At 47.5% G+C, this 26,831-nt stretch overlaps 1 protein-coding gene across 1 annotated transcript in view; it reads left to right on the top strand.

Annotated features, from left to right (window-relative positions):
* nbeab (neurobeachin b) overlaps positions 1-26,831 on the top strand; it is a 192,440-nt gene that overhangs the window by 78,615 nt on the left and 86,994 nt on the right. Inside the window, exons 18-33 of the mRNA XM_076036487.1 lie at positions 1,230-1,338; positions 1,507-1,588; positions 1,672-1,795; positions 2,447-2,639; positions 2,778-3,731; positions 4,531-4,748; positions 4,900-5,053; positions 5,506-5,686; positions 6,762-6,889; positions 7,441-7,548; positions 8,145-8,316; positions 9,940-10,360; positions 15,279-15,472; positions 17,015-17,144; positions 19,079-19,206; positions 23,071-23,132. Of these exons, the coding sequence (XP_075892602.1) occupies positions 1,230-1,338; positions 1,507-1,588; positions 1,672-1,795; positions 2,447-2,639; positions 2,778-3,731; positions 4,531-4,748; positions 4,900-5,053; positions 5,506-5,686; positions 6,762-6,889; positions 7,441-7,548; positions 8,145-8,316; positions 9,940-10,360; positions 15,279-15,472; positions 17,015-17,144; positions 19,079-19,206; positions 23,071-23,132 (3,358 nt within the window). The remainder of the gene's footprint in view (positions 1-1,229; positions 1,339-1,506; positions 1,589-1,671; positions 1,796-2,446; positions 2,640-2,777; positions 3,732-4,530; positions 4,749-4,899; positions 5,054-5,505; positions 5,687-6,761; positions 6,890-7,440; positions 7,549-8,144; positions 8,317-9,939; positions 10,361-15,278; positions 15,473-17,014; positions 17,145-19,078; positions 19,207-23,070; positions 23,133-26,831) is intronic.

Genomic DNA, 26,831 nt, shown 5'->3' on the forward strand with positions numbered 1-26,831 from the left:
ATAAACGAATGTAATGCAGAACGTCTAAATGAAAAAAGTGACCTTCAGACTAAAGGAAATCGCTGTGTTTCAATAAAACACTGAGCTGAGTCGAGTCGTCTGGTTCCACGTCATTTCTCTTCGTCATCAGTCTGGTCTGGTCTGGTCTGGTCTATTTCTATTTATTTGATAGTAAAAAAAAAAAAAAAAAAAGGCTCTTGCCAGCTGCTGCAAAATAAGACTTAGAATAAAAGAAATTGCGTCTCTGCAAACAGCTGCAGCTCTGCACTGTGACAGCAACCCTGGTGCTGTCTGCAGAGGTAGTTTGTCACCGCCGAACCTATCCGCCTGCCGCACGCCTCCCTCCTATTCTGGAGCTGCTCCTGCTGACAGGCCCCCTCTCTGTTACCCTGCTCACCTCCAACAGCAGTCCCCCCAGTTTGTGACAGCAGGCAGGCAGGCAGGCAAGCAGTTCCACACGTCTCCAGAGTCCTGCTTCCCCAGGAAAACAGGCTGAGGGCTCTCGCCCATCCTTTCACTGGCTCAGGGAGCCCTAAACAAAACACTTTGTCATCAGTGTTGTTGGGATTACTCCATAACAGTAATCCAACTACTGAATACTGATTTCTCCTTAAACAGTTGCTCAGTGCTTTGGAATGGCTCTTAATTTACGAGGTTTGACGTGGACATTTTCGAAGTTGAGAACGTCTTATTTCCTGCACCTAATGTGCAACAAACCCCAATATTCTTTGATTGAGACGAGATGAACTCAAAATAATGTTTGTATTTCCAGCTATCAGACGCAATCGCTGTTTTTTCTTTTGCCGCCGCCATGCTTGTTTTGGTGCATCGTCGCGTATCAATGATGTTGCATGCACGGCTGCATCATCAATGTGCAACACCGCTGTTTTTAACTGTTTTTCTAAATTTCAGACATTTTGTGGATAATGAGACATTTTTAGCTTGCAAGATATTTCGGAAAAGTAATGGAGTTGTTACTTGATAGAGTAATTATGATGTAATTACCAGTTTTGCCACAGTAATCCCATTGCATTACGCCATTATTTAAAAAGTAGTTTATTACCTTAGTGGATTACTTAAGTAATAGATTACTCGCCAACACCGTTTATCATCGTACGTACGTGTGTGTGTGTGTGTGTGTGTGTGTGTGTGTGTGTGTGTGTGTGTGTGTGTGTGTGTGTGTGTGTGTGTGTGTGTGTGTGTGTGTGTGTGTGTGTGTGAACCGGCAGGAGGAAGGTGGAGATCATGCACACCCACAGCCTCTTCACTCTGCTGGGAGAGAGGCTCATGCTGCACACCAACACCGTGACCTTGACGACCTACAACACGCTTTACGAGGTAAGTGCAGCATCCTCCTGCAAGGTGCTGAACGTAATCTCTGTGCACACCGTGTGTGTGTGTGTGTGTGTGTGTGTGTGTGTGTGTGTGTGTGTGTGTGTGTGTGTGTGTGTGTGTGTGTTGTGTATGTGACCTTATCTCTTCCCACCGCCCCTTTCACTGCGCCAGATCCTGACGGAGCAGGTGTGCACGCAGGTCGTCCACAAGCCCCACCCGGATCCCGACTCCTCCGTCAAGATCCAGAACCCCAGTGAGCCTCCCGAGCCGCTCGCCGCTGCCCGCCCTGCCTCTCCATTGTAATGCCGCTCATGTGTTGTGCTTTCTTTTCGCCAGTGATACTCAAAGTGGTGGCCACCCTGCTGAAGAGCTCCGCCCCCAGCGCGGAGCTGATGGAGGTTCGCCGACTCTTCCTCTCGGACATGATCAAGCTGTTCAGCAACAGCCGAGAGAACAGACGGTGAGGGGGAACTTTTACCGCCTTTTAATGACCCCGCCTCCACCCGCAAAAGAAGAGCTACGAGATGCCCCACCTCCTTCCTTCTGCCACTGTTTGATTGGCTCTCACACCGCAGCAGCTGCCGAGACGCACATTGACAGTCATTCCTTCGCACTTTCCCCGCCATTACGTCCTTCGCGCGAGACGTTGCTACTCGACGTCCAATGACACCAGAGCTAGGAATTAATTACGGGGAAGAACCTCTTCCCACTTGTTGAAACGGAGAAACAAGAAGAATGCCAATTAAATTGTTTTTTGCACCCTTAATCCTCCACATCACGCCTGTCTTTTTTTTTTCTTCTTGAGAAATAGTGTTGATTTATAATGTGCATAATAAACTATCAAGGGGGGCCTGAGTGTTTGTTCCTTTGGCACTACAAAGGGGTGCGGGAATAAAGGGCTGTCGATCAGCTACTCACTCTAATGGCAGAATCTCCAAAGTGTTGCTGCAGTGTTATGAAATCTCCCCCCTTTACCACCGACGTTAATAATAAATGCAGAATTTGCCGCCTCTCCAAACATACCCCCTCAGACATTACACACACACTTATTATCTGGCTTGCGACAGTTAGACGGCGCTCTCCATTGATTGTGTGGCGGTGTGCGCTGCAGATGCCTGCTCCAGTGCTCCGTGTGGCAGGACTGGATGTTCTCGCTCGGCTACATCAACCCCAAGAACTCGGACGAGCAGAAGGCGGCCGAGATGGTGTACAACATCTTCCGCATCCTGCTCTACCACGCCATCAAGTACGAGTGGGGAGGGTGGCGAGTGTGGGTGGACACGCTCTCCATAGCGCACTCCAAGGTGAGCGTGCCAGGTCTTTTTTTTTTTTGGTGACAATGCAAGAGGAAACACTGACCTCTGCTGTCCAGAGAGGCGTCTCGTTTTATTGTATTTGCTGTTCTTTGTTTTGACTTTCCGGATTGTTTTGCTTCCTGCAAGGTGACTTACGAGGCGCACAAAGAGTACTTGGCCAAGATGTACGAGGAATACCAGCGTCAGGAGGAGGAGAACATCAAAAAGGGGAAGAAGGGCTTCGTCAGCACCATCTCCGGTCTGTCCGCTCAGGCCTCGGCCATCAAGGGCGCCGTCAAGATCAGAGAAATGGACGACGCCTCGCAGACGCCCGAGAGTGAGAAGGACTACGAGAGCACAGACTCGGATAATAACCTGCTGTCTGAGGGCAGGGAGGGACCCCGGGCACCGGGGGGCGCCGTGGATCAGGTCAGGGTGGAGGTGCACGACCTCCTGGTGGACATCAAGCCTGAAAAGGTGGAGGCGACGGAGGTGAAGCTGGACGACTTGGACTCCGAGGCGCTGGGAGGGTCTGACAACGGGGCGCTGGTGGAGATGGGCTCCCTGCTGGACAACGTCTACTGCGCCGCCGTGGAAAGGATCAACAGCAACGTCGGCAGGGTGCTGCTGCCCGAGAGCGCCGTGGACGGCCCCAACACGCCCCCCCTCATCACCTTGGACGACGAAAAGGACACCGACGGCTTCCTGATGGGCAAAGGGGACAAGCTGCTGTCTGAGCTGAGCCCGGTTGAGCCTCTGGTCCTGCCCCGCCCCGAGCATCCCGTCCCGACCAGTGCCACCGAAGATCTGGGCCTCCTAGTGCAGGTGACGGGCGGCCCCGAGCTCGGCCCCTTGCCCAGCATCCTCGAAAAAGACGAGTTTGAGCTGCAGCCGGCCCCCCAGGGCACGAGCTCCGTGGCAGAGGTCTCCTCGACAAAAAGAGCCGAGTTCGCCGAGGACGCAGCGGCTGCAGCGGCCGAAGAAGAGCCCGTGGCTGTCAACAGCAGCTGTGCCGCAAATGCAGGCATCAATATCACCAGTATGGAGGCGCTGGAGGATTGCAAAGACAAGGAGAAGAAGATTCAGACGTCCACCACTCAGGTGGGTCTGTGAGGTTCTGTGCGTTTCTGCATATATGCAAAATCTCAACTTGGCGAGCTGCAAACATTTCTCCCTCCCTCCCTGTTTAAAGAGCTGTGCGGAACACAGACAGAGCCCTCACTCCACTGCGTGAAGCGGCGCTGGCCTTCAGCGATGAGTTTTATTTTATCTGACCCTCCGGGATCCTCGGCCCTGCACGCTGCGGGCTGAAACGCAAGCGGCATGACCCGGTGCGCGCCAGGCAACGTCCCTCTGAGACCTCATAAAGTGGGTTGCTGCTGGAGTCGGGACGGGCCACAGGAGAGCAAAAATAGACAAAAACATATTCTGCAACAATTACCGGGGATGGGCTCACGGCTCCTCGGCGCTCCCTCAGAGGTCAGGCTCTTTGCCTGGACTAGGTCACCGCTGGAGGTCTGATGGGAGCTTTATTTTTAAACTCGCTCGTGTTCCACTTCGTATTTCCTGCTGCGTTTTTAATTTATTTTTAAAAGGCTCGCAGGAGCTCGTTGGCTCATCCTTCCTGTGTCACGCCGTGTTGTGCCGCTGCACGTGTGTCTAACCGCATCGGAAACGCAAAAAGAAAAAAGATGGTTGTTTAAGGGCCCACTTTGATCTCGCAATTCATCATCCTTGCCCAACGGTGTGACACGAGCGTCAAATCCCATTAAGGGTGAAATATCGGTGTTGACAGAAGAATGCGTGGAGTCGGTGAACAGCAGCAAACGTCTCTAAACACTTTTTCATGAAAAAAAAATAGAACAGGGTTTTTACCGATTGACGGTTTCTCCGCTGTCAGAGTCTGCACGGACGGCCGGCCGCTCAGATGGAGAAGGACGTCCACGTGGACCTGGGCTTTCGGGGGATGCCCATGTCAGAGGAGCAGAGACGTCAGTTCAGCCCCGGCCCACGCACCACCATGTTCCGCATCCCGGAGTTCAAGTGGTCGGCCATGCACCAGAGGCTGCTCACTGACCTGCTCTTTGCTCTGGAGAGCGACGTCCATGTCTGGAGGAGGTGCGTGCCCACAAACAACCTCCCCACCCTTGACCTGTGCCAGCACTTTTCAATATAATTGATTGTCAAAGTGTGTGAATGTACATTTGAATAACCCACATGCAGTGTTTTGCAATGGAGTTGTGTTCCTTCCCTTTCCTTCCCCCGACAGCCACTCCTCCAAGTCTGTCATGGACTTCGTCAACAGCAACGAGAACATCATCTTTGTGCACAACACCATCCACCTCATCTCACAAATGGTCGACAACATCATCATCGCCTGCGGAGGGATCCTGCCGCTGCTCTCGGCGGCCACCTCTCCTTCCGTAAGCGTTCGGCACTGTGGGAGAACACCGCCATCTAGTGGCAGCGTATCGCAACTGCTCGGTTTAGGATCGGCCGCAGTACAGTTTAATTCGGGGACCAAACAAAAAAAGAGAGAGATTAAGGACAATATAGACAAAGTAAATGGGATATGATCTATTGGACTATTTTCTGAAGGCTTTAGCTGAGAGTCAATGTATTTATTTATTAATTCTCTCTGTCACTCGTGTCGAGAGGACCAATTTTCCTATTTCGATTTGATGTAAATTCCTCTGAACTTCACACTTCCAGTGCAGAGCCTTGGACCTGTTTCACATAGCTAAATTTTAAATCTCTAGTTGAGCAAAAACTGAACCATAACCAGTGTGGAGAGATTTTTGTGCTTTTATATCCAAATCCGTCGAATCAACTGCGCTTTTGTTTCATGTGGATCCCATTGCTGTCTTTCGCAAAGACGGAGCTGGACAACATCGAGGCGACACAGGGCATGTCCTCAGAGATGGCCATCACTTTCCTGTCCCGCCTCATGGTCATGGTCGACGTGCTGGTGTTCTCCAGCTCCCTCAACTTCACTGAGATCGAGGCCGAGAAGAACATGTCCTCCGGCGGCCTGATGCGCCAGTGCCTCAGACTCGGTGAGAGCTCGCCTGTTGCAGAAGACCTAAAGATAAACCTATTTTTTTTTATGTTTTTATTTCGGTAAACTTTATTTTGCCACTTACGCTGAAAACTGCAAAGGCAGAAAATGGCACGGCAATATTTTCAATGCTCAATCGTTCCTCTAATCCCTCGAAAATCTGCTGGTCAGCGAAGTTAATTAATTTAACAGTTCCCAGCTAATTCTTCAGTAAATTGGAGGACGTGCAGGGCTTCGCCGTGCTCTTCCAGCGCTAGGAAATGATAATCAGTTTGGAATTCAAATAAAGGGAAGGGAATCGTTTGCAGTGCGGTCAGGTTCTGTTTGCAGATGGCTGCCTTTTGCGTCTGTCCCACAGGATTACCCAGCATCCTTCCCTGTCCTTGTGTGTGTGTGTGCGTGTTTGGATGAGACTTGAGAATATCTTTGTCTTTAAGAAATGCCATTTCTTCTTTACATTTTGCATTTAAATGGCACAGAGCAGACCAATTTCTACTTGCAGAGATGGTAGTTTGGAAATTGCATTGAATCAGTTGGTAACATTTTATTGCTGCAGTCGTGTTGTTTGATCCCTCTTAGAGTGAAGATGTGTACGTATGCAGCATATAGTGTACATAGTATGCAATGTTCAGTGTGTATGCAATATGTATGCGTGTCTCCCTTCAGGGGTCTTTGTGCGCACAAGCCTGTGTTTGTTGTTGGACTGTTGATTCCCGGTTGTGCTCAGGGGGCTGGAAAATGCCCCGGCCTCTCCACTTCACAGCGTCTTTGACGCAATTCTGCCGTCTCTCATCGAGGCTGCAGTGTGAAATCAGACTGGCTGTTTGAAAATGTCTTCCTGCTTCTGCCCTGGCAGTCTGGAACAAAAAGTAATGAGAGAAAATTGATTATGTCCAAGGGGGTCATACATGTTATCAACATTTATTTTCCACGATCTGGCCCTCTGAAGTGTCAGCCTCTCTGTGTGCTCCCTCTGTGTGTGTGTGTGTGTGTGTGTGTGTGTGTGTGTGTGTGTGTGTGTGTGTGTGTGTGTGTGTGTGTGTGTGTGTGTGTGTGTGTGTGTGTGTGTCCAGTGTGCTGTGTGGCTGTGAAGGACTGTCTGGAGTGCAGGCAGAGACAAAGAGACAGAGGAAACAAGTCCACCGCTCCCAATAATCATAAGACTCAGGACCTCCTGCTCAACCCTGTGACATCCAGCATGGTATGATGTCATTTCTAATGTTGCTCTCTGTTGCCACGGTAACGTATATCTGGAAAAAATTATATTTGGGAATTTTAATATGTTTCCTCTGGCCTGTCAGTGAACTCAGGGGATTGAGAAAAATCTATTATTTACTTATTTCTCTTGCTCCATGTTCCAGAAGATATTTTACACCTGCAGGCAGAATGTTTGTCCCACCCTCTGTGAATCTTAGAAGCCACCTTGTTTTGTTTTGTTTTTTTGTCCCCTTTCAAAAAAACGGTTCAACAAAGCATCACTTTTAGCAGGAGGCTGTAAACAAAGGGCTAAATAGGCTTTTCAAGCTGCTCCTTCAGATTCCAGGGTGAAAAAAAATTGGACGTTTAAACAACTTTGCTCCATCCATGTGGACGTCATTTGCATCACAACCATTATAGACTTTCGTGTTTTTTTTTTTTATACCTGCAGTATCTACACATTTAGGGAGACCTTTTACTTGTAGTGTGTGTTTTAAGGAAAGAAACAGCCGTATTTCCCTCCAGCCTGCAGACAGTCTAATTTCTCCCCCTTAGACACCCATTGACTCTGTGCCAAGCAACTTGTCTCCCATCAAGGACCCCGACCGTCTGCTGCAGGACGTGGACATCAATCGCTTGCGCGCCGTGGTGTTTCGAGATGTGGTGAGAAATTCAGACGTTTCCCCGCAACAATTCAGCTCCTGTAACAATAAATAGGATAGGAGTTTTATCTCAAAGTGAGGCCTTGTTACTTTTTATATTTTTATTCATGGCCCCCTTTTCAGTGTTTTGCTCTTTTATTGAACTGCAAAGAGATTTTTAGGTCGTTAAAACTGAGTTGAACCTTGGGGATTCAGCCTGGTCCCTTTTATGTTGTCATGCTGTTGTCATCTTTTGTTCTCTGAAAAATAACTGATTTACCCAAAATAGTTTAAACTAGTTTAACCTCTCCAGCAGGGCTTTTCACAATGTGTGTCACTAAGTGTTCATCCCACAGGACTGAACATTTAATGGCATCTGATGGTATTTTCTTGTGTTTTATTGATTTTATTTTGCACACGTTTTTTCTTTTGACTCTTGTCGTCCTCGTTTTTCATAAATAGCTATTCATCATGAATTTCTTTCTGTCAGCAGGTGAATCAAAAGAGATTGATTCGTTGAACAGTTTCAGAGGCTTGTGTCAGAGTTTTGATGCTCTTCGCAGGGAGGAGATCGTCTGAGGAACTAATGACGGATGCTGTTGTGATTCCTCTCCGCAGGACGACAGCAAGCAGGCCCAGTTCCTGGCTCTGGCCGTGGTCTACTTCATCTCTGTCCTCATGGTCTCCAAGTACAGAGACATCCTGGAGCCCCAACGGGAGACGGCCAGAATCTGCAGCCAGTCAGGACTCGGCATACGACCAGAGATCAACTCACTCGCCGCCACCACAGGTGCTCGTATCCCATAAGTCCTCGGCGTTTCAATCCCTCAGCCAATTTTTTGGAGCGCTAAGCGTCCTTGGACGTTAATGCCGCCCTATGATGGCAAGAGCTCGCAGGGTCTAATGGCAGGGACGCCCTGCCTGCACTCCACTGGCTCGCGCATGATTTATTCATAACCGCTGCTAATTGCACAGCACAGAATTAAATGTGGAAGCAATCGGAGCCGGGCTCGTGGAGATGGCGGTTATGAACTTGAATAGGCATCATCTCTCTCCATTAAATGAAGAGGTACCGTTTGCCCGCAGCCATAAATCATACATTAAGTCACATGAAAGGAAATCAGGGCGCCGCCTCTTGAAAAAAAGGGCTCAACACGGCGGCGTCCTGCGCAATGAAGACGCGCGTTATCAACTTTCACTCAGAGAAAAGGTGAGGAACCTGAAGGAAACAAAAGGAAAGAAGGCGAGAGGAGGATGACGAGGGGGCGGGAGGAAGAAGTGCGTTAAGGCTCTATATGAAGGAGGTGTGTGGGACGTGAAGAGAATGAGGCAGACGAGCGGCAAGGAGTTGAAAGATGGGGAAGCGACAGCGTCGCTGACCGACTACTGTGGGTGTTTGGGCCGGCGGAGCCACGCTTGCTATTTTCGGCCCCATCTGTCAGTGCCCATTAGGCAAGCAATCCACCAGAGGAGAATGGGATCATAGAGGTTGGCTGGGAGGAGAGAGCAACACACACTGCCGCCTTCATAAATTTCACCAGAAAATGGAGGGTGGTGGGGGGGATTTTACAGACTGCATGTGGCAGACGATTGTCTGATGGACCGGGAAGCCAGATGACTCGCTGGCAAAAATCAGGCCCCAGTGACCTTGTTAGGCTGCATGTGATGAATATTAACTCGGCAACTCTTGGATCTGAGTAACCACCCGTTGAGGGGAAAAATGTAATCAGGCAAGATGGCCTTTTTTTATATGTAAAGTCAATGGAAATTGAGATTCTTCGCTTGGTCATATGTATATTTTCAAGTGTAGGCAGTGAGGCTGAGAGTTTGGGTCCACGCTGGAAGGTTCTGTAACTGTGCCAGAATAAGGGGGGGGGGGGGGGGTGTCTATTTTCAACCAGTAGATGTGACTCCAAGGGCTTTTAGGGAAGCGGAAGCTGGAAAAAAATAAATAAATAAAAAAGGTGGAGAGGTGGGTTGGGAAGGGGCTTGGGGGTTCATGTTTTATTATCACAGAGGAAGAATTACTCAGAGATAATCACACTGGCGAATCCCAGCTTCTGGAGAGGGATCTGAGAAGACGCGTCACCACATGGCTTTTTCCTCCGCATGCTGAATTCACTTTGTAGTGTCGGCTGGCGGCTGCATTTTTATTCATTAATCCCTCTTGCCTCAGTTGTAGCTGCTCGAAGAGAAAAATAATTAGTTTAGATAAATAAACCATAGATAAACAGCCGGTTTCACTCATCAAATATCATTTTCTCCTACGTTATTTTACTCTTTAATGTAATAAACCACTGGACTAATTGTTGAAAGAAAAGCAGCATGTGTGATGGGATCATATCCAGGCCTGATAAACCTTACAAATTGTGCACCAGAAAATAATTTGAGGTGTTTTCCGCCCCCCCGACAGACTCCCCTCAAGCACTAGACGGCAGTAAAGAGCAGCGAGGACCCTCGGAGAGCCTCCACACCGAGGCCTCCATCCCCCGCACGGACTCGGGGATCGGAGAGGAGCAGGCCGCCGCCCTCCTCAACGGCTCCGACTCCGACCACAGCCTCGGCGGGCTCATATCCACGCTGTCGTCCGAGGTGAAGAGGTCGCAGGAGAGCCTGTCCGAGTTGTCCAGCGTGGAGGCGCTGAAGTCCTCCTCCTCCTCCTCCGTCATCAGCGTCTGTCAGCCTAAAAGGGGGATCAACGTCAAGGAGATCCTGAAGAGCCTGGTGGCCGCTCCGCTGGAAGCCATCGACCTGGAGTCCGTGTCGTCCCCCGACGCCGCCGCCAAGGCGCAGCCTCACAGCATGCTGCCCATGCAGTTTCACTCCTTTGACAGGTGAGACGAAGAAGGAGAAGAGAAAAGAAAATCTTCGCAACCAGAGAGAGAAAATCAACATTTGATTGGTTGATTTTCCAGTTCAAAATGATTTTTTTGGTAGCATTTCTTGTCAGTCATTGACTTGTAATGAGAAGAATGACACTCCTTGACAGTGACACTGAGGGCAGAACTCACCTGGTACAGAATGACAGAGCCCACACGGCCCACACTGCTTCCTCTCAATGTGGAATTTGTGTCTGTATTCCACGGTTCTTCTAATACGGCATGATAACCATTTTTAAGGAATAACTGAGAAAATAAAATCAAAATGAATCCAAAAAGGAAGGTGAAATAATTTCGGTTTTGCCACACAGAGAAGAAAATGTCCTTTTCACAGGCGTGGAAGGAGACAAAGACCAGGCAGCTGTGAAGTGGCCTCAATATGAAGGCCTGGCTGCTGGTGTAGATGCTAACCTGGAGGTGGTATCAGTGCCCTTTGTGACATCACAAAGTTCACTTACAGAGGTTAGTCACGTTATTGCTAGAAAATGTTAGTTAACTAAATTCTGCATCATGTGAAACCTTTAAATAAAAAAAAACTACAGTTCTGAAAAACAAGCTAGCAATTAATGAATTAGCCTTAAATGTGTGTGTGTGTGTGTGTGTGTGTGTGTGTGTGTGTGTGTGTGTGTGTGTGTGTGTGTGTGTGTGTGTGTGTGTGTGTCCCTGTCCCTGTCCCTGTCCCTGTCCCTGTCCCTGTCCCTGTCTGTGTTTCCGCCTCCTGTCCCTCAAGCCTCCATAATTCACCAGAGTTAATCCCTCAGTTTATGTTTGCCCCGCTAATGGTTTCTAAACAGCATGCAAGGCATTATTCATTACAGGCCATTCAGTATTGTTCCAATATCCCAAGGCGAAGAATCGGCGTGTTTGAAAAGTTCTCTGAAGCATGGTGGCACTGCTGCGGCGTATTTACATTCCTGGATTAGATAAAACCACACAGTAATCTATCTGGATTTTGAAAGTTTACAAAACCTGCTCCCGCAGGGATTAAAGGCTTTGGCGCCTCCTGATCCTTTTCCCCCCAGAATGTAAAGTTTTGAAAATAATTCAACCCCCTTCCCCCATACAAATAATGTGAGTTTCTTTTCTGTTTTGATAGACTGTGTGTGAGTCATTGCACAGACAAATAGCAGCAGTGTGACGGCACTAGGCTCTCTCCTTTATCTTTTGAACGCATCCTACTGCTGCTGCTGCTGCTGCTGCCGCCGAGCCCGATTGATGAGTGTCCCGTGCAATAGAGGGCAGGGGATGGAGCAGTGTGTGCACAGGGGACAGCTGAAGGGGTGGAGGTCTCCGGGGCGTTGATGACAGATTAAACAGACGCGGCCTCACGCCACGCGGCGGCCGGCCGGCCCTGTCGCCCCTCACCGCTCACAGCCGTAATAGGAGCTGGCAGCCTGAAATGAGTCGCCACAGCAGAGTGTATTATTTTTGAAAATGCTTTCACTCGAGCCCTCCTGGTCACATCCGCGACTCTGTCCTGCGCTTTTCACGTCACCCACCACCACCACCACCGCTCCGCAGCCTCCATTCGCCGTGTCTAATTGTTTGCCACCTGCCAGCGAAATGAGCTGCCAGACGTGGACGGGCCGCCCCATTTGTCCGTCGTGGCGGCTCCAGATTAGGAGTGACAACGTCAAAAAAAAAAAGGGGGGGGGGAGAAATAAGGGCTGGAAGTGAAGAGCACAGGGTCGGCCGTGGCTGAAGCCCCACCTCCCTCCTTCCCTCCCTCTCCACTGCTGGAAATCCACATTTCCATTCAGCCAGATGTATACAGTCCATCATCTTGCTTAATCCTCAGCTTCCTCTTCTTCCTCTTTCTCTACTATTAACTCTCCAAATTAGCTTAAGAGTCTTCCTTGAAAAAAAACAGAGTAATATGATGTTAAGCAGTAATAATTGGCTTTAATTGAGACTGTGCAGGGACCTCAGCTCATTTCCTTTTCCTTATTCCGACCTCCTGCTGCTGAGCAAAACACGCTCATCCTTGACGATTTACGGAAGAAACGCACTCCATCCGTCATACTTTACACCGTGGTCGCAGCCTCAAATCTCATTAATATTAATTGAAAGGATTAATCCTCGCTTTATTCCCCACAGCCTAATGAAGACAATCCTATTAATAAGATATGCGCTAGATAATCTATACAAGATTCATGAGCGCGCGGATATTGAATTATTTATTGAAAGGCGGTTTGCATTTTATCAACATCCTGTTGATGTGAAGGCCCGACTGCGTCAGCCGCGCCAGAGCTCGCAGACCTCGAAACGGGAAAAATATGCATTCATGTGTTTTTTTTTCATGCTTGTCAGTGCGTTTCAAGCATTTTCAATGCATGAAATGGAATGTGGAAAACACATGTATGTTTTTAGTTGTACAGGGTCATGGAAAAAAAAAAAAGTGGCTTTGTTGTGTTTTCTATTGGCTAATATGAAGCATTCGTGTTCGCGTAAAGAGGAAGGAGGCGGCCGTACTGCGGCGCTGCATTTCTACAGTAACGTAGAATGTGGATGTGTTCAGTGCGCACGCTTGGATCCATTTGTGAGAGCGTTGCGGGATAAATAAGAACTTTACAGCTTCAGATAAATCGAAAGGATGTCTGCGCCGAGCCGTGCACATCTTAAAGGTCCCCCAAGGTTGAAAGACGGGTTGAAACGCTGCGGCAATCAATTTTTTTGGCCTTACAGAAAAAAAATCATTTTTTTCTAAGACAGAAATTTGATGTGAGCTTCAGTTTTCTTGACGAGACATTCGACGCCAGGTTCAAAGTTGCGAGTATTGCCCATCAGAAAGGCCAGATGTTGAAAGAGTGATTGAGCTCAATGACTTTTCCCCGAAGAGTGACTTGTTGGCAATGTTGGTAAAAAAAAAAAAAATGTTGGACATAAATTCTATAAAGAAAGCCAGCGTCTGCCTGGAGTCCTATCACTGTGCGTCATTTGCAAAGGAATTGAATCTAGAGAAAGTACTGAAATTTGTTATATTAAATTTCATGTTATCAGGACTGGAACATTGTAATAAACTGAAATTGTACAAAAAAAAAAACAAAAAACAATGAGAAACGTGAAGCATCAGAAAAGTGAGTAATCTGACCGGTCACTTCTTGTGCAACAGAGAGGGTTTTTTTTCCTCATGCATCCCAGCGTGTTTTGCTTCATCTCAAAGATGAGCTGAGAACACAATAGCAACATAAAGCAGTACATGTTGCTTTTTTTTTTTAATGTTGGGGAGGACGGTGTCTGGGGATTTGCTTGAGATGACAGCAGGCTTTAGCTGGTGACGGAGCAGAGGCCTGGCCTGTGTCAGCAAGAGTAAGTGCCGGAGATTGGAGAGACGTTATCTGGCACCCTGGCGAACCTAAAGGCCAGCTGCACACCCGATAAGGACAGGGGCTCCTTCTCTCCTCTAACAAGGAGCCCTTCGAGTGCGAGCTCTGTACATCATCAAGCGATCCATCGGCCAATCAGATTGGATCAGACCAGAGCTCCGCTGGCTTAGTGGATTGTCCCTGTTTGCTGTACGATGTTGCATTGAGTCACGAGTGCGCCCTTAAAGCGTTTGGCTAAACGCGACTGTCATGTAACAGTTTGGTAAACATTTTGATTTATTAATAATAATAATAATAATAATAATAATAATTAAGAACAGCCCAGGCTGTGAGACTCGGTCGTAAGAAAGCATATTGTGCATAATGTTAACCTCTTTTCTTTCTATTGTCTCACCCAGGGTAAAATCATGCTGTATTAAGACAATAAAAGGCTGCCTCCTTACAAGTGGACCTGCTGAAATGAACGCTCGTCGTAAAAATCAACAGTCATTCATTTGCAGTGACTGTATCATTTTACAAATATCTAAACAAAAATCCTTCAAACGCACCTGTTCCACTCTGGGAAATCACTGAACCCACTGACAGCAGATCCTGTTGTGATCTGACCATCATTGTATTTAGTTTTGGCAGCATCCGCATCCCTGTAACATTTCTGAGAGCCGATAATTGAGAAAACATGCCGCATTGTACGTGTGAATTTGCCAAATGCTGATCTCCGGGTTTTTGCCCGTCCTGTCAGAATAAGCTGAGGACCAGACATCCCACTGTGGTATCAGCGGATCTAATGAAAAGTCAAGCAGTCCGTTTGTTTTGACTGGCACGAGTCTTGTGTCTCCCCGCACGACTGTGTTGGAGTAGTTTTATAAAAACGGAGTCAGAGGTCGGGATGTTTACCATTCCATTAGGTTGTGACTGACAAGGTCTGGGCTTGCTCATGTGGACTTTGCTGGAGAGCAGCAGCAGCAGGCAGAAGGTCTTTGCTGTTTTCCTTTTTTCCCCCATTTGAAACAAGAGAAACAACACATGAGCAAATGCTAATTGATCCATTCTGGTCATTTCTGGCAATTCTGGATCTTCTCTTCCAAACTGTTTTTATGCCATTGATTCTTCTCAATTACTCAAGCCAATTAAGTGTTTGGTGAACTCAACTACTTATATTATGATTTTATCATTATTATTTTTCTGTAGATAATTTTGTGTGATTAAATTTGTTTTTATTGTAGAGTTAATTGTAATTTTAGTCAATAGATACAGATTGCAGATATTATTGTACCATGAGGTGTTTTTGCTGTTTTTTTACGGTGTTAAATAGTTGGAAAACCACCCAATAATGTTCGCAAAGTCTTCAATTCTTTGATGATTGTTTTTTTTCCCCCTATATACAGAAATAACACTTGGCAGTTTAAAGCAAAAATGGCAAAGAAAAAAATCCCTTCTGTCGCATATTGAAGAAAACCCAAACACATTTTACACTTTTTTGCAGCTCTTAAACCTTCATTTGAGTGTGTGGACTTGACAGCGTGTGTGTGTGTGTGTGCTTGGTGCAGGAGTGTGGTGGTGCCGGTGAAGAAAACCTCTCCTGGCAGCCTGGCAGTGAACACAATGGGAAGCAGCAGCAGCGGCAGCAGCACATCTGCCGGCCTGACAGCTGGCAGCAGCCCCAACATCGTTGCTGCCGCCGCCGCTGCCGCCGCCGCCGCCGCCGCCGCCGCAAACCCCAAAAGCATGATCAATACCACGGGTAGGTCAAACACAAGGTCGCGGAGCACTCGCACACTTTAGAGCGCTGCGCTCAGCCGTGGAATTTCTACTGCATCCCCCCCCCCCCCCCCCCCCATGTTTGCTTTTTACATTTCACCTTAAGCGATCTTAATTTGTAACAAGTGTGTTTACATTTGAATGCCTTAATTTAAACAATTATGGCATTTTTTTTGTGAATGGCAGGCGTGTTGTTTTTTTTGTTTTTTTTCTGATGTCTTCTCCGAGATTAGAAACAAAGCTTTTCGCTCTAAACTGGATCATGTGACCCAGCGTTGGTGCTGCAGGAACCCGTTCCAACCACTAGATGGCCCTCTATACATTCCAATTAAGGTCTGCGGCGCTCATGCTCTCCCCCTGCTCCAGCTCCAGTCAATGCTGCCATTTCCTCTGATTGCGCACTTTTGATATGGATTTATCTTTATGATAATTGAACAATGGGCACCCAGGGTTTTATTGTGTCATGTGTGACTCCCCTTGAGACTCCTCCCACTTTGCCTCGCTGCTTGTGTCCCTCTTTACCTCTTCTCGACGCTGCCCTCAGAAGAAATCCATCAAGAACAATGATGAGGAGTTCAGGAAACGATTTCATTTGACGAAAACAAAGTAAATAAGGGCAAAACAAGAATGTGCAAGATTTTAAAAAGCTCGTCCAGTTCATCGTGCACTCTCTAGGTCCTCAGGCCCTCATCAGCCCAAGATCTCACCATAGGGCCGCGTTAAAACTCGCCCATGAGGACGCCATCATGACTTTTCTCGCACATACACGCAACGCAGAGGAGATGTGACAGGGGAAACTTGCCGCGAAACACTAATCCTGGCGCAGACGCAAAGACAGAAACAGATGGTTTTGCCTCTGTGTCAGGCTGCAGTGTAGATGGCCCGACTTGTATCTGCTGGCAGCAGTTTGATCAAACAAATTCATCGCGCAATTTAATGTTCTTCCAGTGTTTTCATCTGTTTGACTTGTTTAACATTTTTTTGCTGACGGACTAAGTCCGCTGTCACGTTGCACTTGGTTTAATAACTCTTTTGTTCATTCCTCATTTAGAAAAGAATTTTTTTTTTTTTTTTTTTTTTTTAAAAAAAGGAACATCCTGGTTTAGTCTGCATGCTTGAACTGTGGTCTCTGAGAGCGAGGGAAGCTATTTCTGGCTTTAATTGAACGGTTTTATGAAATGGTTTTGAGGTTATTCTTTGAAGGTGCAGTTAGTGAGTTTTATTACGTCTCTTACGAGTGTTTTTAGAAGCAATAAATATATGTGTGTGTTTACATGTACATATATGTGAATATAAATATTTAAAAATATGTTTTAAAAAATTGTTATATTTGACTTGATTATTTTTTATTAACTTTATTATTAAGATTGACATTGTTATCATATATATGTCTGAGTGTGTGTATATATATATATATATATATATACACACAAACATACAAACATTTTTGTATGTAATGTATTACAAACACATACATATACATATGTATAACAACACTACTGTCTCACTCTTCTACTCCTTTCAGGAGCCACTGATGCAGCCTCCTCCTCCTCCTCCACCACTGCTTCCAGTTTTGTCAACGGAGCCACCAGCAAGAATCTGCCAGCTGTGCAGACTGTGGCACCCATGCCTGAGGACACAGTTGTAAACATGAGGTATCTATCTATCTATCTATTCTATCTATTCTATCCATCTATCTATCTATCTATCTATCCATCTGTCTATCTGTCTTTTGCAAAAAAAACAAACCGAAAAGGGTAATTTAGTCATATTTAAGTTTTTCCCCTACTGTGACAATGGTTGCATATGTATAAAGGCTTTGTTTTTGTTGCAAAGAGGCATTAACACAAGTTTGGGCTCCACGCCGTTCGGTGAACTCGGCTATGCACCGCTTCGGCTCCAACAGTTGCTTCACTTCTCCCGTTTTGCCTTGTCTCACATGGTTACCGTCGCTTCTGGTGCGAGTTCTAAGCCCTGCCCCGCAACAATGAGTCCAAGTGAAAACCGCTGCCGTCCAAGAAATTTGCTGGCTCGGAGAGCATGTGAACAACGGCTGCCCCGCTGGAAATTCCAGCAATTATGCTAATTTTTGGAAGGTGGCAATGTACATTTTAATTGGAGTGAAAATTCGGCTTGACTGTCTGTCGGTTTGTCTGCCTGTCTGTCTGGGCCGCTTCTCCTTTCTGAAAAACAAAAACACCTCCCACGTTTTTAGAAGAAAAAAAAAGCAGCAGTGTTTTGTTTCGCCTTTGGTGAAGCGCGGCCTACTTCTTTGTGTAGCTCCGTGCATTTTAGTATGTGCAACTCTGTGTGACCTTGACTCATCCGGCCCACTCACTCTAACATTTTGTGACAGAGGTCCTTAGTCCTCTTCTCGCTCGGTCTGCTGAGAGCTGGGACTCTCTCTCTCTCCCTCTCTGCCTCCATCTCTCTTTGTCTCCCCTTCTATCTTCACCGCTCTCTCCCTCTCTCTCTCTCTCGCTCTCTCTCTCTCTCTGTCCCTCTCTCGCTCTGCTTCATTGTGCTGCTCCGCTGGAGGAATAAAGATTCTGTTGCCATGGCAGCAGTAACCGACATCACTTAGTGTAACTGTGAAGTCGGTGATGGTGCGAGTGCTCTACTTGTTTTAACGTTAGCCCGGATTCTGCTTCAGTCATTCAAAAAAAAAAAAAAATTCCCACCAAAAACTACAAATTTTAATTAATGAAATTTAGTCTCATTGCCCTTTTTTTTTTTTTTTTTTTCATAATTTGGCATCTTTTCAGTGTCGCAAGGTGCTTCAGAACAAAACAGTTAAAGGTGTTTGAGTAATAAAGACGTTAAAACCGTCACCAACCTCAAAGGACTGCAAAGTCACATGTAAATAAAAACAGCCTGCAGCAGCGGGCGCTGATCCTCTGTGCATGCATACAAGAGACATCCTGAACTCAGCGCTCCCGCCCTCCCCCCACCCCCGCTATGCCCATCCAAGCTGGGAAAACAAGCCTCACGGTGCCCTGCTCTCGCAGCTTAAGTAGCATCTGCACCTTGCGTACAGTCGGAGTTGTGTGGCTGCGCCGCTTCCGCTCAAGCGATCCTCCGATAATGTCAGCCGGCCCGGCGGGCGTGCGCCAGATAAGCAACTCCCCTCCGCCAAGCCAAGAGGCTGCGGCTGGCTGGCTGGCTGGCTGGCTGGCTGGCTGGCTGGCTGGCGGTGTCACGGCAGAGACTGTAAACAAAGCGGCGAGAAATGTGTGTCAGCCCGGATTTTGGCAACATAAGAACTAAGCAAATCCTACAAGGTCCAACAGGATTCGAAATTCTTTAATGGCTCAGATAGAATCTGCTGGCATGAAACAGACTAGGAAGTACATGTGTATGTTTGTGGTTTTCTGATGTCTTTACCAAGATATTTCTGCTTGTATAAGGAAGATCTGAGATCAAACAGGACCTGGAAAAATGGGATTAACATTAAAATTGTCTGCAAAACCCTTTGTTGCCGCTATATCCGCCACACTGGGCCTTTAAGTGGACGGAAGTGCGGCTATTCTTGGTCTGCTCCAGGTCTCCTTTTTTGGTGATTCCTGCTGTGATTTGTTTGTTTTGACAGCATTACCACCAAGCTGGAGAGAGCCCTGGAGAAAGTGGCGCCCCTGCTGCGGGAGACGTTTGTGGACTTTGCGCCCTTCCTGTCGCGCACCCTGCTGGGCAGCCACGGACAGGAGCTGCTCATCGAAGGTACCGCCGCCTGCTCTGAGCTCCCAGCTGGCCAGAGTTTGAGACTCACATTTTTGCACAGGAGCTGCAAGTCAGCTGTAGTCAAGTTCAATCTGATTTCACTGCATTCAGCCCGGGCAGTGCTGCCCTCACTGGTAACTGGCCTGTCTAAAAGGCAAAATGCATATTTTTAAATTATTTAAAACTCTCATATCACCCATTCATCATGTCACATTAGTCATTCATTTAACAATGTTTTTAAAACATGTCAGGGATTATGGTGTTTTATGGCGCCAATGTTTTTTAGTCAATAGCGACTTCAGGAAAAAATAATAATTATAAAACACTCCTTGTGTTTTCAATAAATTTCCCTCCAAAGTTTGGAACACATTGTCACTTTGAATTTGGCTTTATCTCAGAATAGAATTTGAATTCTGATCAAAGAAATACTACCATTATGATATACATGTCATTTTTTTCCTTAACATTGAGTCTATCTATCTATCTATCTATGTATCTGTCTTTATCATTTACGGTGTAGGAACAGCAAGTTTTCCTTGTTTAATGCATGATAGTGATAAAATTGAAGTCTTAATGTTTTATCTCTGACTCTGTGTTTTGCATCGCTATAGGACAACATCTGACATTAATAGCACCAATAGATTATAATCACAATTTTAAAGCTCATATTTTTTTATTCTACATTCCGTGCAGGCAGTCGACTTGCACGCAGCGCACACTGACACTGCGTGTGCGAGTGTGTGATCTCTCTGCCTGCTCTGTCTGCTCTGACTTCACTTACTGCTCTTACTTCCTGTGTGAAGGGTTGTTTTTTTTTCTCGGTGCATTCCTCGGGCCCTTGGGTTGGCAAGTCTCTCACAGCGCTCCTTGTGCCGAACCCCAGCGACTGTCTGCCGTGCCGGCATGTGTTCACCGCCGCTGCCGCCGCTGCTATATTCCTCCGGCTTGCTTTGGCCTGCGTTCACAGGAGCACGGCACAGTCACAGCCAGCCAGCCCTCGCTGCAAAGTGTGCGTCTGCGAGAGTCTGCAGGCTCTTTGTGCAGAGTGCAAAGTAAATGTGTGCGGGCTCGGCACTCTTGACACGCGGCTTGAGAAGGAGTCGCACTCGGGCTGCTGCGGAGCGCCAGGGCCTGTGCTTTCACACGGGGAGCCAAACCAACATTAGTTTCATAAGATAAAGCGGCGAATTGCGATAGGTGGAAGGAATTAGAAAGGAGAAACGTCATCACGCACATTTCAGCGATAAATCAAGCTGTCTCTTCCAACGGATTAACTTTCCAGCATAACTCGAAAAAACACAATTATATGATTAATTGCTCTCATCATCTGCCGTGTCGACCGGAGGGATTTTAAGATATATTCATGTGCAGCAAATTGAAAAAACCTTGCAAGGAGATAGCGGTGGAGCCAGTCATGTGCAGGCTGTGGCTGTCTGGAACCAGCCTTCCACAAACTACACAACATGTTAACAGCCAGGCCTCTGACTCCAGCGAGGGGGTGGAGAATGAAAAATCAGGTAGCAAAGCCTTGACAAGTGCGAATATGTCTGTTACCCTTTCACTCAAAGTCTGTCAGCGGGCCGAGCACGCTGACAAACCGGAGCTGAGCGGCGAAGAGAGAGAGTGTAACCCCGCAAACAGAGGGGGCGGAGACGGACAGCTCGGACCTCGGCGCTCTTTGCCCGGCGTCTTTAACCCCTGCCGGCGTGCAGCCTGACGCGCTTCGCCAAGAGGGGAACAGAGCCGTGCACGTACACTTCAACATCCGCCATGTGTTCGAGTCGAAAGCATTTCTTTTTTTTCCAGTTTCCTATCCGCCCTCCACCCCCAAGCCGACCCTCTTGTTTCTTTCTCTTCTTCTTCCTGGACCTTCCCAGGGCTCACAGTTGAAATACTGTGCCGCGGTGCAAAAGGCGCTCCATTTACCAGTAATTACCAGCCATCCATCACTCCCCAGATTGCTCGGGGGTCAAGCCCGCCGTGGCCCCTCTTGCGCTCCTTGCGGCCTCGCCCTGTTCCTGTCACCCCTCTGGAAGACACGCCGGCCATTATGCCGTGCGCACCCCTGAGCTCCTCGCGCTCGGCTGTTTTGGTGGCCCAGGCCTGTGTGCCGTGCGGGAACACTGCGGCTGTTGTGACGCCTGCTGCCTGCTCCTCGCCTGTCCCCCCCCCCTCCCCGAGTGGCCCGCACTGACCCACAATGCCACATTCAGTCGTGCGTTTAACCCTGCCCTGCGCGCAGGAGGAAAAGGACCGGCCCGGCCCGGCCCGGCATCGGCCGTGTTTAAATAGAATGCATTTAGTTTGTCTACCAGCACAAGGCCGGGGTCAGCCGGGCCACCTGACTGCCGTGTCACGGCCGACTGACTTATGGCTCGGCGTGTCACGGCTATAACAAGAGGTTAGCGGCGGCGCTCGGCGGACAAGCCAAGGGTCACGTCCACTCTTGAGTATTTACAATGTGCCCCCCAAACCCCCCCTCCCCTGCCTCCCGGACCGTCGCCACTCCATGAATGGACGGGGACGTGGGAGCGGCGGCGAACGCAGCTTTCACGAATATTTTGGATTCCCTGCCGCACTGTGGAATTCTGCTGCGCTGTATTTACGAGCAAAGCCCGATTGGTTCCGTGGAGCGAATGTGAACTGTACGTCTCCAAATGAATCCAGTGTATCAGGATCATTAAAAAGCTTTATTGCGTAGTATGATTTGTTACATACAAGGAATTTGTTTTGGCGACATTGATGCATAACACAATTCAAAAAAATAAACTATTAAAAAAAAGAAAGAAAAATTAGTTGGTTGCATATTGTTTGCATAAACAGAATTTTGGTGAAAAATGCACAAATGCCAAAATGGTAATGCCCTTTTTTTTTATAACACCTACTTGCCTTTTAGCACTAAGAATGTAACTAGATTTCAAAGTATATCTCAATACAAATGTTCAATGTGAAATGGATTTGAATTTTAAAGGGTCATATTTTGCAATTTACACAGTATGAACTCCCCAGAAATTTGAAAAAGTCCATCTTTTATTTCTTTAGCCTTCTCCGTTCTCTAGAAATTGCTTGCTAACGCATGATAACGCACTCTAGAAATCTGCCCCCTGTGATGTCACAAAAGCACTGAATCCTCACCAGTGTCACCCGTTTAGCATATGAGATGGACGCTTTTGTAACACCCCTGTTTCCAACTTTCTGTTCCAGTAAACAACACACCGTGTCCAAACATGAGTTGGGTTGAGGGTTGATAATGTAGCCGTCCTTCACCGCTCGCCCTTCAAACTGCTGTGTTCTGTCTGCTAACTTTGAGGGTTGATATAACGAGCCGCCTCTTTCAGTCCAGAGCAGCCTGCTCTCCACGCTGCACTCGCAGTGCTGCCTCTCTGATTGACGCATACCGCAGAAACAATGGACTGCGACGTGCTGCGGACGTCCACCCCATCCAGCCCTGCGACGGCTCCGACACTAACGACCACGGAGCGACTGGAGCCCTCGTCTCTGCAAATGAGACTTTCACACCTTCCCTCTTTTCATTAGAGAGTTGTCGGCTTCGCCGCCGCTCGCCCTTCCCGCCGCGCCGATGTGACGGGAGGGAAGCTGCAAACTTGCGTTCGCACGTGCGGCGGACATCTGTTGTAGGCGCATCGGGGTGGAAACCCAGTGTGGGTGTAAATCACCTCCGCAACAGGATTCATAAAATGCTCTCTGGCTGGTTATCGCACTGTTTCCTATCAGGAAATGTGACCTCGCTCAGCTGCGTAGTTTGAATGTGCCCTCAGATGTGACCTTCTCTGTGTTAAACACTTTTGCCGTAAAGTTTATGTGCGAGTTGCGTGTTCATGTGGTTTCTGGCTGCTTTCACAGGTCTGGTGTGCATGAAGTCGAGCACCTCGGTGGTGGAGCTCGTCATGCTGCTTTGTTCACAGGTGAGCTTTTGTCTTCCCTCCTCTCCTCTTCCTCACCCTCCATCCTTCCTACTTCTCTCTCTCTCTCTGTGGCCCTGTGCACCTTTCCACAAACTAATGTCCAAGCTAATCAGAAGTTGACAAAACAAAACTAGTTTTGATGTGGCTTTACGACACATAAATATGCTGTTGTTGTTGTTTTTTTTTCTTTGCTGATTGACTTTCCATTGCACTGAGCAAGTTCACCCATATTATTATGCAGGAAGTAGCTCTGGTGAAGAAAGCGAAAAACTGACACAATGTTAAAGCGTTTCATTATACCTCAGAAACTGGATTTTCATATTTAACCATTTTACAGTAATGCCCAAGATCATCAAGTGCTCACATAATTTGCATGTTTACTTGCTATTTCAGATTTGCATCATGTATTTCTGACTTTATATCCCATAAATTTGACTTTATCAATTTTATATAGTTATGACTGTCATGACGTCTGAGCCCTTTAAAAAAAAAAAAAGAAAAAAAAAAACGGTTTTATTTGTGTTTTTTTTATTAACTGGTGGAAATGCACTTCCATCCGCTTCATATTTAGGAAAGCTTTTTGGATTTTGTCCAACTGATTTTTCTCTTCACCAGTTTTTGAACAATTAATTATTTGTGCTGATGTAATTCAGCCCTGTGCTGACATATTGTTGGCTAGTTGCAAGTAACTACTGTATAATGCATTAGCTTGCATACAATAACACTGAAACACATATTATTACAACACAACACAAATTTGGTGTTCAGCGAGCTAGAAATCACAAACCGTCTACAATCAACAAATGTAATGGCTGATTTAACGTTGCTAAAAACAAAGCACCTCCTTAATTCTCGCTTCACAACTTTTGGGTGGGTGTGGGTGGAGATTCTCTCCACAATCCATCAGGTAAACAAGCCGTCGCAGCTCGGAGAGAATCCCGCAGCGCTCTCACGGCGCCCCTGAGCTCCAGTCTGAGCCTCTTCTCAGAGAAACAGCAACCACCTCGTGCGACGCCTCGTGTGACTGATCGCCTCCAAAAGTGACCCTAGGAATCTCTCGTTAAGCCCTCGTTTTAAAGGAGGTCAGAGCCCTGATGTAGCAGTTAGAGCAGGAGATATTTAACATACCTTCTGTCAGCCCATCAGTCTTGCGTCGGGGCCCCATAAGGAAGCCATTACTCGGTGCCTCCCTCGGCACATCCAGACTTCAGGGCCAGAGCCTCCGGGAGGCGCACTGCCACTCGCCGCTCCCTGCGGGATCCGCCACTCCAAAACCCACTGCTGCCATAATCTGGGCCTCTGTTATATGGAGGCCATTATTTAGGGGCTCGGGTCCAAAACAATGTACATAAAATGGGCCCGTCGAGCGTTGAGTTATCGTTGCTCTTCCGAACGTTCTCGACGGCCTCCTTTTTCCCGCTGCTTTCCCGTCTGCGGAGCGAATGTGGGAAGTTTCTTTCTCCAGCCCGAGGATTTATTGCCGCGGAGAGCGCCAGCCCGCTGTTCGGGGACGGGTCCGTCCCCTCTTTTGCACAGATAGCATTACTGTGGGCTCCAGAGGTTCTCGGCATTAGGGGCTCGTGGGATGAAACCCAGGATGAGATATCGATCAGTCAGCGAGGCCTTGGAACCGAACCTGAGGCTCGCTGTCCTTCTACAACCTCCCAGACACACAAATCAAGTGACGCTGGAAGCCAATGTGATTTAAAAAGCACACCCTAATGATGAGTAATTGATAGTAAATCTATTTTGCGCCATTTCTTTAGCTGGCAGGAAGGTAAAAATCTTTATTCCAACTGTTGGTAATTTAATTAATCTGAATTAAGGCAAAAGTTCTGACATCTGGAATGTCATCTTTGATGAATGCCTCACGCATAATGTTTCCAGACGCAACGCTGACCCCGCAGTCCTGCTCTGTTTAGCGGCCTGTCAGCGCTTTATGAAAGAATTAGTGGTAATGGTCTTCCTTTTCGTATTTATGCATACTAATCACAGCAGTCATCGCGTGGCCGGCCACGGCTGCAGACGCGGCGTGTCTCTCCTCAGCTCGGCCGGCTGAGTGAAAAGGTCAGGCGGCGCTGTTTTTTGTCGCAAACGTACAGGGGGTAGCGAGGAGGTTGGGGGGGTGGGGGATCTAAAGTGGAGCCACAGAGATTTTGGGGATGGAAGGTCTCCAGATGTGGAGAGTTGAACGGAGCGGAGCCGCAGCAGATAAAAGCCGCGGCTCCCACACTCTTGACAGGTCGGATTGAAACACCACAAATACTACGTGCCCTGCTGAATTTCAGGGAGATGAAAGTGGGCGGGGGGGGGCCGGAGCGCCGGCGTCATCGACCAAAGTGAACCAATATCATCATCGCCGACTGATAACATTTTCCAGGATTTCACACCCTGTCAGAGGATCAGAACCGCTCCAGCTCCTCTTTTTGCTAACTGTTTGACGTTAAACATACACAATTTATATGCATATACATTCTGTTTTTACTTTCAGCAACCGTTAGACAGCTGCTGTCAGCGGACAAGCTTGTGTTGCCAAATGTTAGTCAAGTCACAAACTAAATACATTTTTTTCAAGCATTTTTCTGTAAAATTTGTTAAGGGCCCCATTAAATGACTCACTTCAGTGTTTTCTAGCAATAATATCAGATGCGTACCTGTCAGTGAGCTCCCAGAAATGACAAAGTTCATCCTTCCCTCCACTGTTCATAAAAAAAACATGTGGTTGTGGAAATCAGCCCTTTATTGACAACACCTCTAGCCAAGTGTTTTTCACCACCCGGAACCTTCTTCCAGCTGTGGCTTTTCCCTTCCAAACATGTGGAACGTATAACAAAAGTGTTCTTGGAGGAGACAGCAAACAGAGGGCTAAATAGGATGTTTCTGAATACCTAAAGATCAAAAAATTGGTTGTCTGAACTTTGAAATGCTTTAATATGATTTATTGAAGAGTAGTAGCAGACGAGATAATGTAAGTGGTCTAATGTAAACACGTGTAGATGTTGAATGAGGCCTGAGGGAGGCAAGTTAATAATGACTGTTCACATCAAAACAAGCTAACAGACGCCCCGCAGCGCTGCACTGCGACTGACTCCTGCACTCACACCAAGGGCCGTGTCACTATTTTTATCTATTATTATTATTTGTTTATGCTGCAGTAACACAGCCCAAAGCCATTCAAACTGACAGCTGTAGACTTCTTTTTTTCCCACCACATATCTGCAATCAAAGGCAGCCTCCTGTGGGAGCTCAGTTCTCCAGTTGAGGAAACAGGGAAAAAAAGAAAAAAAAAAGCCAACCTCTGAAAGGCGATCGCGGCTGTCAGGAACCTCAGACAAGACAGCAAATCTGACTCTTTGGTGCTGCACCTCCACTGACCCACTGCCGTCTAAAACACTGCCCCCCCCCCCCCACCCCCTCCCCCCCACCCAAACCGGCAACGCCCGAGTGTCACGTCTGCCTCGATTTCCGTATTTATTTTTGTCACGTGAGCGTGGTGCGAGCAGCGCCTCGGCAGCGCCCGTCTGTGCGTGATCCCTGTCCAAATCAGGAACAGCTTACTCCCGGCAGATACTGTTGTGGCGGCGCTGGAGGTCACGGGGAACCATTTGGAGACCAGATGCTCGGCCGTTTGTCAGCACCATCGCTCTGATTTAACGCAGCGCGGGGTCATACTGTGAGCTCTCGCGTGAACTGGTATGT

The sequence above is a fragment of the Nelusetta ayraudi genome, unplaced genomic scaffold (genome assembly GCF_046127955.1).
Source record: "Nelusetta ayraudi isolate G7.1 ecotype Tasmania unplaced genomic scaffold, CSIRO-AGI_Nayr_v1 ptg000048l, whole genome shotgun sequence".
Classification (NCBI taxonomy): Eukaryota; Metazoa; Chordata; class Actinopteri; order Tetraodontiformes; family Monacanthidae; genus Nelusetta; species Nelusetta ayraudi.